Source organism: Nannospalax galili, unplaced genomic scaffold, assembly GCF_000622305.1.
Source record: "Nannospalax galili isolate Female #2095 unplaced genomic scaffold, S.galili_v1.0 scaffold888, whole genome shotgun sequence".
Lineage (NCBI taxonomy): Eukaryota > Metazoa > Chordata > Mammalia > Rodentia > Spalacidae > Nannospalax > Nannospalax galili.
In genome coordinates, this window is record NW_008357921.1 from 1,298,401 (window position 1) to 1,315,997 (window position 17,597).

The following is a 17,597-nucleotide window of genomic DNA, read 5'->3' on the forward strand; positions in this document are numbered from 1 at the left end:
TACATAGTGAGACTCTGTCAAAACAAAACAAAACACACAAAGAAAATTTGTGCAGTAGAGCATGCTAAAAAGAATTAGTAAACCCGCAAAAGACTGACATTCCAAAAGCTATCTGTTGATAGCAGTTTTATGAGGCAGAGGCATTAGGATAGCCTCAGAGTTTTATAACATTTCTCCTATCCCCCCCCCCCCCCCCCCCGCATGCAGGGGACAGCCCAGTGCACTCCCCTGGGATTAAATGAATGCCTGGAAGCAGCAAGTGCTCTATCTAACTCATGAACAGGTTCCACACAGTCAGGGCCATTTACAGCCTTCTGTTCTTCTGGGGTAAATATCACGTAAGTGACTGAGGCAGAGATGGAGAGCCTATTAAAGAGCAACATACCCTTTCCAAGAGTTCCTGCTCTGCTATTCAACAAAAGACCCTATCGCTCTACCACTGCTTTTAGGCCTCCCACAATTCTGTACTGCTGAGAGAGAGGTGCTTGCCCTGGACCATGCTTCAGCTAAGCTGCCACCGTTGACTTTCTGAGCACATCAGTTCTTTGATGGTGGAGGAATGGGTGTTAACCTGCAATGTGGGATGCCATCAGCATCCCCCACCTCTACTCCAGAGGCTAATAATCCCTGTGCTGCCTACTAACAAACACACCTGGGCCAAGTATCCCAAGAGACACAATCACTCCCAAGTTGGACCATTCACCCTACATCCTTCACACAGATGCTGGAAAGGTTTTTTGTTTTTTTTTTTTTTTTAAAAAAATTTCATCACCTTATTTCCCTGCTGAAAGTCCTCCAACTTTTTCTTGGTCTTTCTGTTCCATGAACACTTTCAGTTTGTTCCCATCGGCTTTTTATATTTGCTTTCCTTCTGCCTAGAAGGTGCTCCCTTCTATATCTTGGTATGAATCACTGTTCACCCACACAAATTTCAGATCAACAAGATCAGTGACACATTCCCTGACCCTATCTAAAAACCTACCTTCTTCCCAGCTGTCACATGACACAATTCCTTGACAGTGCTAATCACAACAGAACACGGTCTTGTTTTCTCATTTGGTATCTGCCTCTTCACCAGCGCAGGAAGTTGGTCTTCACTGCTACACTACAGCTGAAGTCGACAGTCCCAGAGACAGGGTAGGTGCTCAATAGCCACCCTTTAAGGTTATTTTTTATTGTTTTACCTTTTAAAAAACAACCCGTGACCTGTGTTTGGAAAAAAAAAAAGTGGGGTGGGGGCTAAAGGGATGGCTCAGTGGTTAAGAGCACTGGCTGCTCCCACAGAGGACCTGGGTTCAATTCCCAGCACAGACATGGCAGCTAACAACCATCTGTAACTCCAGTTCCGGGGACTCTGATGCTCTCTTCTGCCCTCTGTGGGCATTGCGCACACGTGGTCCACTTAAATACATTCAGGCAAAATGTTCACACACATTAAAAATAATTTTTTAAAACGCATGTGAGTGGGGGTATCATGCATCAACACTGCATAAGAAAACCAATTATGAAACACAAATAAAAGGCAATAAACTTATGGAAGACTATTCCTTGCTCTGTAGTAAACTTAAAAGTAGGTCTATAATCACACCACTGGTCATGAATTCAAGACCAGTTTGGCTCCTCTTTTTAAACTGCAAGGGGAAGATGTCTTCTGGGGGGCATAAGAGCCCAAAACTCACCTGGCACTGACTCAAACAGCTTCTTTATCCATCCGACCAGTTTATACAGTATCTGGGTTTGAAAACCTTTTGTGCTGGCTTCAAGTTAAATAGTTCACTGGGTTAAAAGCAGAATTGGTATCAGGTGCCGTAAGGTCAATAAATGTTGACGGGGTTCTGGCACCCGCAGCTTGGCTGCTTCTCACATTGATTTGTGGGTTGTTTCCACGAAACTGAAGCTACTGGGCTCCCCTGGCAGCCGGCTGGCTGAAGGCTGGAAGCAGTTCTGTCCTGGCTAGGGGCCAGGCTGAGGGAGCCTTTCATCGGGCCATCTTTGCGCTCTGGCGCGCGGCCTGCTTGTCCCTGCGCGCAGGGCTCTCCACGCGGTGCACGGTTGTCTCCACCCGCAGCGATGACGACGACGTGACGTGGCGGGAGGACGTTTCCGTGCGCTGCGAGGAGCTTTCCACGTGCTGGGAGGACACCTCGAGGACTCGAGGCAGTCGCTTCCCAGAGAGGGCGGGGGAGGGTCCCTCGTGGTGGCACTGGGAGGTCTCCACCTGACGCGAAGACGTTCGTGTCTGCCGAGAGGAAGTCTCCACGCGGTGGGATGACGTTTCCGCGTAGATCGACGTTGTCTCCTTGTGGCGGGTGCTCTCCACCCTCGAGGTAGTGGGCTTTCTCCCCATGGGCGAGGCCATCCTGCCGGGATACCAGGGTCAAGAGGGGCAAAAAGGCCTCGGGAGGCCCCACAACTCAAGGGTCATGCTAGGTCATGCCTTACGTCATAGGATCAGAAATGACATCCGATGGCGTGTTACGTCACCGCTTGTACGAGGGCGGATTAGTCTATAGAGTGCCACGACACGTGGGCGTGCAAGCACCCAGGTGAGGGGGACTGAAGTGTTCCGGGCGCACCCTTGGCTCGGGCACCGCCCCCTCGCAATCCGCGAGCGCAGCGGGCACTGGCGGCAGAGAGGGGCGGAGCCTAGGGCTTCAGAGCGAGGCTGGTCCCACCCCTAATCCCACACTGCCCCGCGACCGGAAAGGAGAGCCGCGGCTTCCGGAAACTCCCTTGCCAGTCGGGGGTGCTCTTCAGTGGGGTGGTGGCGTTTTCCAGTCTCTGCTGGCCATGGCTACTGCTGTCGCTATGGAGACAGGTTTGTAGCGCCGTGTGCCGCGAGTCTTCACGGGAGGAACCGTGCCTGGCCCGGCCGCTTCTCCCGCGGTCCCAACTTCGCGGGGATGGCGTTGGGACGCGCGGGCGACAAGGCAGCAATGGGCTTGTGTGAACATCTTTTCTCATGTGCTGTTTAACACCCACCTCATCGGCTCCCGGGCCCCGGCAGGACTGAGACCGGCCACTGCTTTCCCACACGGGCTAGCAGAAGTTTGAACTGTCGTTAACACTGTATCGTTATGCCATGGACATTCTCACGCTCTTTCACGCCCCGCGTTTTTTATCAACTTGGCGTTCTGTACTTTTTCCTCGTTTATTTAGCATTTTGCTTTTGCTTAATGTAATTACCGTTATTAATTGTGGTTATTAACGTATTAGTAAGATAGGGGAAGGCGCAGCTATTACTACCTACCCTAGTGATCTCCGCTAACGTCGTTACATTGTGGTCCACAAGTGATATCCTACCCAATTTGTTTTCTGTAGTGGTTTAAACTTTAGCGAATTTCCTGTTGTTTTTTTTAAATTAGGGCTCAAATCTTCGTTTTTAAGGAAGTCTCCTACACTTTAAGAAGGCCACCATATGTTGTATCAGCATTACTCGTTTCTTTATTGCTGTTTCTGTGTGTGTGTTTTGTTTGTTTGCTTATGTGGGGGCACTGTGCTTGTGGATGTCAGCCTGAGTCTTTTCTGTCCTTCCACCCTGTGGGTCTCAGGGATTGAACTCCGGTCTTAAGATGTTCAAACAAGCATTTTTACCCACGGAGCCACCTCACTGGCCCTTTATTACTGTTTCTACAAATCAGCATTCTATATAGTGACTTTTATTTTGGATGATTTGTACTGTCTTTTCTCTTAGATGATGCTGGAAATCGACTTCGGTTTCAGTTGGAGCTGGAATTTGTACAGTGTTTAGCCAACCCAAATTACCTTAATTGTAAGTTGTTATTAATGATTTCTGATAGAAGACATGCAATTCATAGTAGTATTTATTTTGATGTTTTCAATTGAATGGGATTTTATTTATGCCTGTTTGTAGATAATAACTGAGCAAACTAGGACTTGTGTTTTTTAATTCATCCTGTGTGGGTGGCGGGGATGTTAAAGATCTCTATTTTAGAGATTATGCTACTTTAGTTTAGAGGTTTATAAGTCAGCAATCCAAGGATTAGTTTCACCTACAGATTGTTTCTTTGTGCCTTTCAGTTCTTGCCCAAAGAGGTTACTTCAAAGACAAGGCTTTTGTTAATTATCTTAAGTACTTGCTTTACTGGAAAGAACCAGACTATGCCAAGTATCTAAAGTAAGTTTAATTTTTATAATCCTAAATATGTATATTCTTTTGTAAATTCAAAGTACTGATGTTTAGTTTTCTTAGTGTCACACTGGAAAATACATTTTGAATCTCTCCATTTATAGTTAATACCAAGACACTGTCATCTCTAATTTGAATTATTGCAGTAATCTACTTATTTCTGCTTTCATTCTCCTCTCACTCCCCTCAAATCCAAGCAAAACAATTATCCACACAGAAGCCAGTTAGGTCTCTTAAAAATGTACATCAGAACATACCACTTTCTTGCTTAGGACCTTTCAGTGGCCTTCTAGTCCATGTAGGATAAAGTCCAGTCCCTGTTTCTGGACTACAGCCCTTATATGATCTGGTCTTGTCTGACCGTCTTTTACAACTCTCCTTGTCTCACTGGGTTTCTGATGCCCATGAACCCATAAATGTAGCAACATAGCCACAAGATGAAAATGAAAATAACACAGAGAAAGTGGTGCTGGAATGGAAGGTTTTTTCTGGAGGAGGGTAACCTTACTTGATTTAGAACTACTGCTTTTGGTTTTTGTTGGTTTTAAAGAATTATTTTTATTTGTGTGTATGAAATGTGTGTCTGTGGGGGGCACTGCATGTAAATGCAGGTGCCCACAGAAGCCAGAGGTGTTGGATCTCCCTAGATCTGGAGCTACAGGCAGTTGTGAGATGCCCGATATGGGTGCTGGAAAGAACTCAGATCTTTGGGTCCTCTATAAGAGCAGTATGTGCTCCTAACCACTGGGCTATCTCTCCAGCCCATTTTTTTCTTTAGCATACCCTATGTGCCAAGCAGTGTGCTAACTGCTTCACATACATTAAACTTATTTTTAAAAACATACACAAACACTATTAACTTTTCAATTGATGCTTTATTTTTTAAAAATATTTTTATTTTACATATATGAGTGTTTTGCCTGCATGTAACAAGTGCACCCATGTCATGCAGTGTGCGAGGAGGTCAGAAGAGGGCGTCGGATCCCCTGGAGCTGGAGTTACAGATGGTTGTTAACCAGCATGTGGATGCTGGGATTCAAACACAGGTCCTCTGCAAGAGCAGTCAGTGCTCTTAACCGCTGAACCATCTTTCCAACCCTTAATTGATACTTTTCATTTATAAGGTTTACTAAATTGAAATTTTTTAGTGCTAAAACAAACTCTTGAACTCAGACTATTTTGTCTTAATCAAGTAGTCAGAAACCAATAATGAAACCTTTATTAAAACAGAAGTTTTAGAGAAAAATATTTCAAACTTGTTTGTTCGTACCATCCTTCTGAACTGATTCCTGGGTGACCTGTAGGACTATTTGATTCGTACCTTGACTGGCTCTTTATGATTCAACTGTTGATTCGCTTAATAATCCAAAAGAAAAACTTTTTCTTACTAGACTGACATGGATGTGTGCAGCTTTACAGACTCAGTGTTAGCTACCTTCAAGTTCAGTCTCAACTACAGTGTTGCTGAAAGATGGTTATCTACACCCTGATTGGAAGCATATTTGACTCCATTAGGCTCAGCTTACTTTACTGATAGCCAAATATTAAACAGTTGTATTGTGATAAAATCTCTTGGCGTTAACAAACCATTCCTAGATTTTTGTTTTTGGATTAACCTATTCTCCCTCGGAGAGCAGCCATATTGATGTTTAAATCCAAGAAAGATTGCAAATTAAGGCCTGCTGGGCATTTTGTCAAGTCTCCACATGGTTTTAGATTTTTAAATAGTTGCCAAAATTTAAAAAGGGAAGGTTTTCTATAACAATCCAGATTTCCAGCTACTTTAAAATTGGGAAATTTTCATTTTCCCAAGTCGACAATGGGGCTGCTGCTGAGGAGAGCTTTCTCTTCTAGACATTTCCCATACCTGACCTACTTCACCAATACCTAGCACATGCAACTAGACTATTTCTTTACATTGCTTTTCTTAACAGCCTTCAGCCATTTTTAAAGTATTTTTTATAAAATACTTTATATTTTTCTAATGAATTTGGGTACTATTAGGCAGTCCAAACAAAAACTAAATGGTGTGGTCAGGGTACCATAGACCAGATGGCCTTTTCCTTATGTGTAATATTTCAGTATGGGTTGATTTTACTTTTTTGAGTGGAGGAGGGTAGGGAATTGACTTGCTGGGAGCCTCATGCCAACTAAAATCCTTTGGTTATTTGCACGAATTGAATGCTGTTACTTGACCTCTTGTTTGTTTTTTAAAAAATTTAAATGTAAGACTTTTTGTACCTCTTCTAGTTCATCTTGTTGACTTCTAGGCGAATATTGTAGCCTCTTGGAATATTTATAATTCCTTTTTTAAAAATTTTTATTTATTTTTATTTTATGTGTATGTGTGTATTGCCTGCATGTAGGTAAGTGCACCCATGTTGTGCAATGCCTGCAGAGGACAGAAGAGGCTGTCGGATCCCCTGGAACTGGAGTTACAGACAGTTGTTAGCTGCCATGTTCTGCAGTCTGATTTATTATGACCATTGTTTTCTACAACTTTGATAAGATAAATGATCACTATCTAAGTTCCAGTAGTGACTAGCTGCTACATTAGTTTCATAGGAAGAAATTGAACTTAGAGGTTTAAGTATTATGTTCAAGCCCAGCTACCTCATATTCAGAGCCAAATCTTTTTTTTTTTTGTAATTTTATTATTTTTATTTATTTTTTTATGTGTATGTGTGTATTACCTGCACGTAGGTAAGTGCACCTGTGTTGTGCAATGCCCACAGATGTCAGAAGAGGCTGTCGGATCCCCTGGGACTGGAGTTACAGACTTTTGTTAACTGCAATGTGGGTGCTAGGATTCGAACCCGGCTCTTCTGCAAGAACAACCAGTGTTCTTAACTGCTGAGCCATCTTTCCAGCCCCATAGAGCCAAATCCTTTAAACTTCTAATGTGTCACAAAAGGGGATTAGCCAGTGTAATGGGAATAGAGCATTCTGGGCTAAGCTACCAACAATTGCAGATTTGGAGAGTATAAATAGTAAGCCTGTATTATCTTGAAAGGACAGCATAGTATTGGCCCATCAGTGGCATCTTCTTTTTTAAAGTTTGAGTACAATTTTATTAGTTTAATTACGTACTCTTTTTTTTTTTTTTTTTTTGAGACAGAGTCTCACTATGTAGCTCTAGTTGGCCTGGAACTCTATGTAGACCAGGCTGGTCTTAGACTCACAGAAATCTGCCAGCCTCTGCCTTGTGGAGTGCTGGGATGAAAGGGATTAAAGGTGAGTGCCCATACTTGGCTAATTAGTGTTTAAAAGAAAAATACCCTAAGGGAACAGGGAAACTATAAATCTCAGCAGCTGCCCAGAAGGGGAGAATGGAGAAGAGAAAGAAAAAAAGCTACTCCACGTGAGTTAGGCTGGCTTGGAAGGTGGTTATGCGGTGGCAGGCAGCCGTAGGGCAGGGAAGGGGGCTTTAGAGAAAAAGTAAGGAAGCCCAAAGTATTGGGGAGAACATGCCTAGGAAGAGATAGGAAGAAAAGGAAAATTTGAGTAATTCAGAAAAGTAGGTGAACTTACAGAGCAGCATGGCTGTGCACTGTAAGAGACTGCTGGCATCTTCATTTGCTAGGAACGTTACTGTAAATCTATTATGTAGTCTACAGGCCTCATTTAGATTCTGCCGATTACCCTACTGCTGTCCTATGTGTCGTCTAGTCTAGGCTTATAGGTTACATTTTGTCATTTCTTAGTCTTGAGTTCCTTGGTGCTCTCTCCCCTCCCTTTGTCTCTCACTCATTCTCACTTGGATCACACACACAGTTGTTTCTTTTGTATTTAGTATGTTATGGGGTAACCTTGAGACTCTGTAGACATCTTGTTACATAAATTTTGCCCACTAATTATAGCATTTTTTTCCAGGTGATATTTTAGGTTAGCATGCAAAGTAATTTTATCATGACATCTTCGTATGTGTGTGTCATCGTACTTTGTCCTCATTTGTTCCCCTAATTTTAGCATTATTGAAGATACGTGAACAGGTTTTACTATGGGATTTTCTTATTCCATCATTCTGCATTTATTAGTTGCAATTCTGTAGCAAAGAAAATCATTCCCTTATTCATTCACTAAAATATGCCAGTATCATCTTTCAGGTTCTTATTTTTAGCCTATGGATTACAAGAGGCTTTTCTTGCTGTAATTACTTGAGAATTGGCTCTTGTGTTGTTTTGACATATCCCCATCCATGTTCAGCACCTCCTTTTGGTGCTGTGCCATGTTCTATGTTCATGTTGTACTTTCCCCATCCTAGCCCTAGAATAAGCTCTTCCAAAGAACTCTGGGAAATGCTATTGGAAAACAAGATCTGGCTCCTAAGTGTGCTCCTTGATACCAGTGTTCTTGTTTCTTCTGTAGCTTACAAAGCTAGGGACTGTATATGTCCATGTTTGTATGTGCACATCTATACGCCTGTGCCACCCTCTGTGTCTGTCTGGATAGTAAACGTGATGCACAGTTTGCATTCCCACTCAGTAGCTCAGTAACAGTGTTCATCCTGCCCTTTCTACTTTCCTTACCCTTTTCTGATAATGAAATATTTGGCTTTTTAAAAAAATCTCTAGTACACTTATTTTTTCAATCTTAAAATATACATAATTTTGAATTCCTATAACCCTTGTGGGAAATTCCAGTATGTGTACATAGTTTATTTTGGAGAAAGGATCTTGCAGTATAACCCATACCGACCCCAAATTCACAATCTACTCAGCCTCCTGAGTACTGGGATTATAGGTATATATACCCAGCTATGTATATAGTTCTTTTTTGAAATTGACTCACTTAAATACAGGTTGCCTTTTTATTGCTCCTGATTGGAAACCAATAGCTACTGATGAAACACATTTAAAAAAAGCATTCAGGGCCAGTGAAATGGCTCAGTGGGTAAAAATGCTTGCTGCCAAGTATAATGACCTGAGTTTGATCCTTCCCTCCCATGGTAGAAAGGGAGAATAGCAAGTTGTCCACACTCATGCTGTGGCATGTTCTCTCTCTCTCTCTCTCTCTCTCTCTCTCTCTCTCTCTCTCTCTCTCTCTCACTAAATACATTAATAAAATTTTTTAAAATTAAAAATTATGGGTTAGAGAGATGGCTCAGCAGTTAAGAGTACTGGCTGCTTTTGCATAGGATCTAGGTTCAATTCCCAGCATCCACATGATAGCTAACAACTGTAATTCCAGTTCCAGGGGATCTGATGCCCTCTTCTGCCTCTGAGGGGTCATGACGGTGTACATACATACATTCAGGCAGCACATGCATACGCATAAAAGTTATGTTCATGTTCCTCACTTTGAAAACCAGAATATGATTTATCCCCAAATTTTGACCCAGTTTACCAGTTACTAGGTTGTGTGGTCTTGGAAAGTTATTTAATATTTCTGAACATAAATTTAATAATCTTACTTGGAAATGTGCATAATGATGAGTTTTGATGTAACAGGGTGGGAAAAGCCTGCATTATCAAAGGGTACTACTAGGTTAACAGAAATAATAGGTTAAGGGAGTACCTGAATTGGAATGTGAAATATCTGAAATTATGTTGATAATTAGGTTGAAAATTATGTTGATAGTTAACTTATGAACTTTTAAACCCCAGGTACCCTCAGTGTTTGCATATGTTAGAACTGCTCCAATATGAACACTTTCGAAAGGAGCTGGTGAATGCTCAGTGTGCAAAATTCATTGACGAACAGCAGATTCTACACTGGCAGCACTACTCTCGGAAGCGAATGCGCCTTCAGCAAGCTCTGGCAGAACAGCAACAGCAGAATAACACATCGGGAAAATGAAGAGCTGGAAACAGACCAGGCTCTTAAGACATGTATATAATGTATTTCTATTGTATAGTGCAGACAAAAGACTTCCTACTTTTATTGTGGTAGTAGTCAGAACCTTTAGTGTGCTTTTCAACTGGCAAACTTTTTACTGTTAATAGATCATTTCTGTTAAACCAGAATTGTTCTACTTTGATTTCTTGGGGGATTTTTAAATTTGTGTTCACATTTAACAGAGCCAAGAGAGTAAGAATGAAAATTCTAGGTGCTTTACAGCAGTTTAAGGATATAGTGTCACATACAGTAGTCCCTTGGGCCAGACAATCTGTAAATCTATCTGAGATCAGCCCAGCCACTCCTCTTATCTACATAATGAGAGGACTGGCGTCAAGGGCCCTTTAAATCACAGAGCAGGAGCTGCTGCATAAAGGTTCTTTCTGCCAGGAGAGGACATCTTGGATTGTTCTAAGAAGGAATCACTGGAATGTCACTGACCTAGTGATGACAGGGAAAAGACTGGTAGTTAATGACCAATTGGGCTTAGAACAAAGTAAAAAGGCTCAAGTACTTGTGCTCATTTGGGAAGGTTAGCATTTGTTGGACAGTGTTAAAATGCTTCCTTCAGTTCTCATGGCCTGGCTTACATTCTTGTTTTAATTTGCAGAGCAATTGTGTTTTTGTTTGACATGAGGTCTGGCTCGGTGGCCTCAAACTTGTGATCTTGCTTTAGCCTCTGGGAGTGCTAGGATTACAGGCTTATTTACATGTGTTGTGCCTTTCCTGAGTGGTTAAGTTGTGCATCTGAGAGGCAGAAAGGATTTTAATAGTATCGGTTGCTTTGCAGATACATGGAATTTAAGGTAAAAGAGTCTAATCTCTGCAGACGTTCGGAAGTTATCTACTTTTATCTTCAGTATATTTCTTTGAGCTACTTCTGCCATAATGAGGACTTATTATCATATCTTTAAGATACCCATATGTTACAAGCAAATTGAAGGTTTGCATATTAATGCTTTATTATTTAGACATACACTGATTTTTAACACCATCATTTACTTATTGTTAACATGAATTCAAAGCAGGTAGGCAAACCAGGAAATCAAGACAATTGCCATCATCAAATCTTAATCTTCAGAGAATATCATCTCTACAAGGTTGGCCTGAAGGCACTCAGATTCTACCAGTTTTTGAGGCTGTAAGAAAAGAAGTTAAGTTTTAGCCACTGCTAGGAAATGATACTAGAAATGGAGTGAGTTCTCTGAATTAGCAATCTTTGAACACAGAAATTATGCCATTCAGAAAATACTAGTTATAACAAGTTTTATGTAATAGTTAAGGTATTTGATGAATCATTTAAAATACTTGGCCTCAGGGGCCTTAAACCTCAAATACTAGGAAGCTCCGTAGACTGAACAGGAGACAGCAAGCCCAGTACCATCTCTTTCCCCTCAACCCTTTAATTTAGGATCCCAGGGTAGGACTGGAATAGAGCCCTTTTTAAAATTTTTATTTTTATTTTATGTGTGAGTCTATTGCCCTCCTGTGTGTAAGTGCACCCATGTTGTGCAGTGCCCACAGAGGTTCAAAGAGGGCGTCGGATCCCCTGGAACTGGAGTTATGGACAGTTGTTAGCAGCCATCTGGGTCCTGGGAATCGAATCCGGGTCCTCTGCAAGAGCAGCCAGTGCTTTTAACCACTAAGCCATCTCTGTAGCCCTAAAGCCCTTTCTTTAAACCTGGTTAGAAAGCCATTGATGCAAGTGCTTTCTGAACACATAATCTTAAAAGTGGCTGAAAAATACACCGAACCCCTTCATTTGCATTATTAATAGTTCTTTGGGGTTGGCAGAGGGATGGTGGGACACCAAACTTGTGTGTTTGTAATGCACTCTGCAAAGCAATGTATACATTGATGTGAGGGTAAACGTCAAGCTCTTTTCAAATATGACTCTAAAGTTCTTTTAACCGTTATTGCCCCCATCATTGTTAAAGACACTCACTGTTCCATATTTAAGTAGAGTAGGCACTGCAGTTAATTTCAGCTTTTGTCTGAAGTCATTATTTGGGTCCTTCCAACTATTCCAAAAGGAAAAAGGTGATCATTAAAAATACCAGTTGGTTTCCTATAGTTTACTCAACATTTGACCTACTTCAATATTTAGTAAAATTGTTCTTGACAACATTTTCAAAATTTTGAGGACTACAACTTTTGTAAAATATGACAAAGATAAAACAAATGTAAAGCCAAGAGTTCTGAATTTATTCCAAGGCCAAATTCATTGAATTACCACTAAAGTGGATGAACATTAGCCTTTTAAATTTATATTTAATAGCTTCTGATTGATTTATCAGAATTTACTTTAAAACACAGAATCTGAGAAATTATCTGAGTCCTTTCCACCCAAGTTTGCAAAAATCTACGTCTGGAAATACGATAAACATTATCACTTACTAAGACCTGTCTCCCACTTGGCAGTAGATGAACACACATTCTTCATTAACATACTTCAGCCCCTCTCGAACGACTGGCTCCGCTTTTTAAAAAAAGTTAATATAATTACACATTAACTTTTAAGTTGGTCTCCCTTCGCGGCCCCTCCCCCTTCCATCTTAGTAAGGGCTCAGACTTTAAACTTTGTGAGGAGGTCTCGAGAATCACTAAGTCCAAGTCCTGATTGATATACATAAACCCGGAACAAAACAAACAAATGCTTGCTTTGCTAAGGGAAATTGGACCAACTCACTGTAAGGCACTAATCATTAGGGAAGTCGACGTTTTAAAGAACTAGGTCCCGAGATCTGGGTCCGCTGGTGAAATAAGTACCACTCCTGGTGCAGGTACAGACCCATGGGACCAGACCTACCTCGCCAACCCCGCTTTCTGGCCGTAGCAGGGCCTTCCACCCCTCCAGCACCCCCCAGTCCGAGCCTCACCTTGCACGCAGTCGGGACACCAGCTCTTTCCTTCGGCGTCCTTAGAACCGCTGAAGTAGGCGAAGATGGTTTTGCCATTGTGGTCCTTCACAGCCTGGTTGAACTCCTCGAAGCCGGACACGCTCACCTCCTGGAAGGTGGCCATGGGGACTGCGCCGAGAGGAGCGCGGGAGGAGCCCTAAGGTGCCGCCTAGCAGCGGCGATGCCCACTGAGGGCAGGGTAAGTGTCTTGATAGGCGGTACCACCGGAGCCCACGCCGCTGTGCAGTGCTACGGAAGCCTTGGAAGGCCATAACTCGCTACCACCTCTTCTGGTCTCTACTCGAGATTTGTCTGTGTGTATGTGTGTGTGCGCGCGCGCGCCAGGTCCCTTCCGACACCCAGACTTCTGCCCTGATCTGGTCCCCACCTCGGCCTCGTGAACAGTGACTACAAAACCTGCCGTGGTACACTTGGACCCTCAAGTGGTTTAGGGCGCTTAACGGCTCCCAAGTGGCCCTGCGCCCGTTGCCATGGCGACTGGGCAAGAGGCCGGAAGAGAGGCCTAGTAGGGGGTCTCCTGCCCGCCTCCCGGTTAGCGGCACCTCGCCCCAAGCCAGGTGGGCTCGGGTCGGAGCTGGGTGGAATTCTGTGAAGCTGCATCTAGCGCGGAGGAGTAAGGGGGAGCGGAGACCTGGTCCCAAGCGGCCTTGCTGCTCCGCCCTTCCAACTCCCTTCCCTTTTGTCAGGCTTTAGGGGGGCTGGGGGCGGGCGTCGAGGACTGGGCGGGGGTACGGGGGTGTGGGAGTGAAAGCCCGGAGGGAAGGCTGCGAGGGTTGGATGACTGTGTGAGCGTGTGCGGAACATGCTGTCTAGGGGAACAGGTGCCCACACGGACAGAGCCCGGGGCGGCGTGGGGGAAAGAGATTGTCCCCGACCTGCGAGCCGGGTGCCCGGCCGCAGGGCCGGGCCCAAGCTGCGCGTGTGCTCGCTGGCCCCGAAGATGCCTACCCGCTGCGTGTGGCCAGGCAGGTCGCGGCGCGGCGTTCGGCGCCCGCGGGCGAGGAGATGGGGTGCACGGACACCCCGAGGCCGTGGAGCAGGGCGACAGGCGAGGTCCTTGGTGCGCGGGGCGCGCTGTGGCAGTGCAGCCAGGCTGCGAGATGCTCGGCAGCCATTGGGGAGGAGACGAGCCGCCGAGCCCGCTGCTTTCCGTGGGGCGAACGAGGCCTTGGGGACACCTGGGAATGCAGGCTCGACCGAGGCAGCAAGGGACCCGAGGGCAGTGTGGGTGAACGGGGCTGTGGGCGAGCCCGAGGTAGTGGGACCTGCGGGGTCTGTGTGGGTGACCAAATCTGCAGGGGAGGAGGCCGACGATAGGAGTCCTCGCCTCTGTGAGAGAAAGGGTCGTCCAGGAGCCCTGGGCCACGAGAGCATTCTGGAACTGTGGTTGAAGGTGCAAGCTATGAGGGTAGCTTCGGGATGCTGGGAAGGAAGCAGAGTGGCGCTCCATCCTGTGCCTGCGGGAGAGGGACCAGTGGAAAAGGGTGTTCCAGGACAGGCTTCCTGGGTAGAGACCAGCCGAGGTGGTGTCACGGGACCCTGGGTGAGAGGACATGCTAGGGCATTCTCCCGGATCCCAGGTCTTCCCACAGCCAGCGGGTTAGGGGCAGGTTGTGTGAGAGCTTTGGGCTTCTGTAGGCAGGGACACGCTGGGAGGGCACCTCCTGCTGTGCGTGGACCTGGGGCTGTGGCAGAGACAGGCTGTGCGGTTGCCTCCGGCCAGACTGGGACAATGCCTGAGGCCACGATGTGGCCAGAAGCTGTAGGAAGGGCCGCAGCCAGAGAAGTGGAGAGGGGATGTGGAGGTGCCCCCGGTTCGTATGGGGTAGGGCAGCCCCTGCAGGTTTCTGGGGCTCTTGCACAAGATGCTGTCTATGGGGTTACCCCAGGCTTATGGGGAAAAGGACAGGTTTCAGGGGGCCCTGAGACTTTGATGGTACCTAGAGCTATGGAATTGGAAAATCCCCCTTTGGGGGCCCCAGGAATGTGGCAAACTAGACAAGAGGTAAAAGATACAGGCTCTGGCGGTGTTCCTGGCCTGTGGGTCATAGAACAGCCTTTAGGGGTGCCTTGTGCAAATGAAGAGGGACCTCGATGTGGAGGTGACCCAGGGTCATGGGGCACTGCCCAGACTGTAGAGGTGTCTAGTTCTGGGGAGCAAGAGGCAGGTTCTCCCGGTGTCCAGGGCCTGTGGGATATAGAACAGGCAATGGCAGCACCCAAGGCTTTGGGGAAGGAGGCAGACAATGCAGGTGTCCCAGGACTGTGGGGAACAGGACAGCTGCCGCGAATGTCTCAGGTTGTGGCATTATCCGGAGATAGGGGAGCAGAGACCAGCTATGATGGTATCCCAGGCCTGTGGGAGAGGCAACAGGATCTGGGGGCACCTCTGGCTGAGACAGTTCCAGGGTTGGTTGTGGAGGAGACACACAGCGGGAGTGTCCTAAGCCTGTGGGAAAGGCGGCAAGTCACTAGGGAGCAAGAGGCTCAGGGGCCTGCAGCTTTAGGGACAGCAGAGCCTGTAGATCAGGATGCCACCTGTGGTGCTCTCCCATGTTTCTGTGGGAGAAGGCATACTCTAGGGGTGTCTGAGACAGTGATGATGCCCAAGCACAGGTGTGCCCCTGAAGGAGTACCCATGGCTCTGGGTGTGCCGGCTGCCATGTGGGTGCCAGACCCTGTGTGTCAGGAAAGCTGCTCTAGAGATGACCTGAACTTTAAGGACAGGGCTTATGCTGCCCAAATGCCTGTGGGCTCTAGGAGGCCCTTGGCTTCTGAGGAGTGCCCATCTGTGGTAGACAATACTGATTCTGAGGCTCTCCCAGGTTCATGGGGAAGGAGACTAACTGTTGGGGTTCCCATGGTTCCTGAGGTATCTGGTTGTCTAGAGGTAGAGCCTGGCTCCAGGGGGTTCTCAGACTTGTCAAGAAGGAGACAGACTTCAGGTATACCTGTGACTGTAGGAGTATCCACAACTGTGGAGCCTGTAGCTCCCAGGGCACCTGGTTCCCTATTGGAGCAAACTGCCTCTGGAAGAGTCTCAGCCTTGGCAGGAAGCAGGCCATCTGTAGGCATATCCATGGCGGTGGGACTCCCTGAGCTCATGAGGGAAAACACGCTCTCTGAGGGCTTACAAAGGAGACAGGCTGCTGGGATGCCTATGGCTGCTAGAGTTGCCATGTCTGTGGGAGTGCCCCCAGTGGTGGATGGTGGCTGTGGAGAAGGTGCAAAGGCTTGGCAGAGGACACAGATGACTGAGGTGCCCACTGCTTCCAGGGTCCCTAGACTTGAGGGGGAGGCAGGCTCTGAAGGTGTCTCTGGTGTGTGGAGGAGAAACAGTGGGACCATTCCTGAGGTTGTGGGGGAGACTTTGCCCCAGGGAATGCTTACAGCTGTGGGTGTTCCCATGGCCAGACGTGTACCTGCTGCAGTATGGGTGACTGGGTCCCCTGGAGAGGAAGCACTTGAGGGGTTCTCAGACTTGACAATGGTTAGGAGACAGTCCACTGAAGGAACAGGATCTTCAGGGGAGCAAATAGGGAGTAGAGGTATCCTAGAACTTATAACGAGGGGCCAGGCTGTTGGGGTGACTTACACCCATGAATGTGGTGCCAGGCTGTGGGACAGTCCTAGGTCTGTGGAGGAAGAAACAGCCTATGAGAATGTTTCCAGAATGTCTGGAACAAGAACACCCATGCCTTTGGTTTCAAGGGAGGAAACAGGTGTTGGCCGTTTCAGAGATCACCTACAGCAGAATGGGAGGAGACCTGTGGGAGAAGTACCTGGAATCAGAGGAAGGGGGAATGACTTGGGGGAAGAGAGGTTGAGGGGGGCCTTCCATTAGATGTGTAGAAAGAAAATTGGGAGATGTCCTGGGGCTTGGGAGGGAGGAGGTTGGGGGACAGTTTGTCTTAGGTTGTGGGTGAAGGAACAGATGCATAGGTGTTTCAGGGTGATGTCATGGAGTGTGTAGGGTGACAAATCAGAGAGTTCTGAAAACAATGAGGGGATACATTTTGAGGAAGGGGATGTCCCAGGACCTTTTATAGGGGATCAGTGGGGTGTGTGTGTGTATGTATGTGTGTTTTCAGTGACTTGAGGTGTGTGACCCCAATTCTGCAGGTCATCTGCAGCTCTAGCTCCAGCCCTGTGGTGATGGCTGGCCAGTTGGCATTGCCTCACTTGTTTGCCGCTTCCCCTCTCATCTGCTTCTTGGGCCATGTCTCTGTAGTCTTAGAAATAAGGAATCTTGGGCAGCTCTCTTTATGTTGCTACAGATGCATCTGCCTTTAAGCAAATCCAGTCTGCAAACTTTGGATTTATTAAAAAATTTAAGTTAGGGTTTTGTTTTGTTTTGTTTTTAAACCTTGACTTTCCTAATTGATTTACTATAGGATTCTTTGAGAGAACAAATTCTCCAGTGTATTTAGAACTAGTTATTTCTCAGAAGATCAGCTCAAATGTTGAGTTAAATTGTCTACTATGTTCAAAATACTGTATTGTGGAAAATAATAAGACAAGGCCCTTAACTCTCAAGGAACCTTGTCTAGCTGGCATGCTGAGTCACAGACCCATGACATAGGTAAATAACTGTATGTGATGACATCTTGATAAAACAGCTGAGTAACTAGGCTGTTCAAGAATGTTGAGACCTTCAGAATAGAGACAGGTTATAACTCCTGTAGTTT

The 17,597-nt window shown here is 45.9% G+C and overlaps 4 protein-coding genes across 10 annotated transcripts in view; 2 read left to right on the top strand and 2 right to left on the bottom strand.

Moving 5' to 3' along the window:
• Positions 1 to 1,367: 1,367 nt before the first annotated feature.
• On the bottom strand, positions 1,368 to 2,613 carry CUNH17orf100 (chromosome unknown C17orf100 homolog). Its single transcript, XM_029557474.1, has 2 exons — positions 2,443 to 2,613; positions 1,368 to 2,360 (listed from the first exon to the last, which is right to left on the bottom strand). Exons 1-2 carry the CDS (start codon positions 2,445 to 2,447, stop codon positions 1,979 to 1,981), a joined length of 387 nt encoding a protein of 128 aa, XP_029413334.1. The 5' UTR covers positions 2,448 to 2,613; the 3' UTR covers positions 1,368 to 1,978.
• Positions 2,614 to 2,699: 86 nt separating this feature from the next.
• Med31 (mediator complex subunit 31) lies at positions 2,700 to 10,116 on the top strand. Its single transcript, XM_008855649.3, has 4 exons — positions 2,700 to 2,818; positions 3,695 to 3,772; positions 4,042 to 4,138; positions 9,757 to 10,116. Exons 1-4 carry the CDS (start codon positions 2,791 to 2,793, stop codon positions 9,947 to 9,949), a joined length of 396 nt encoding a protein of 131 aa, XP_008853871.1. The 5' UTR covers positions 2,700 to 2,790; the 3' UTR covers positions 9,950 to 10,116.
• Positions 10,117 to 10,925: 809 nt separating this feature from the next.
• Txndc17 (thioredoxin domain containing 17) lies at positions 10,926 to 13,095 on the bottom strand. Its single transcript, XM_008855651.3, has 4 exons — positions 12,868 to 13,095; positions 12,386 to 12,467; positions 11,934 to 12,009; positions 10,926 to 11,127 (listed from the first exon to the last, which is right to left on the bottom strand). Exons 1-4 carry the CDS (start codon positions 13,010 to 13,012, stop codon positions 11,059 to 11,061), a joined length of 372 nt encoding a protein of 123 aa, XP_008853873.1. The 5' UTR covers positions 13,013 to 13,095; the 3' UTR covers positions 10,926 to 11,058.
• A 130-nt stretch (positions 13,096 to 13,225) lies between these two features.
• Kiaa0753 (KIAA0753 ortholog) overlaps positions 13,226 to 17,597 on the top strand; it is a 62,987-nt gene continuing 58,615 nt past the window's right edge. For 6 of the 7 annotated variants that reach the window (XM_017794991.2, XM_029557470.1, XM_029557469.1 and 3 more), the window contains exon 1: positions 13,226 to 13,466. The gene's annotated coding sequence lies outside the window, so the exon portion shown is untranslated. Of the gene's footprint in view, positions 13,467 to 17,350; positions 17,492 to 17,597 lie in introns of those variants that run through there. The other variant, XM_017794990.2, reaches the window with a different exon arrangement.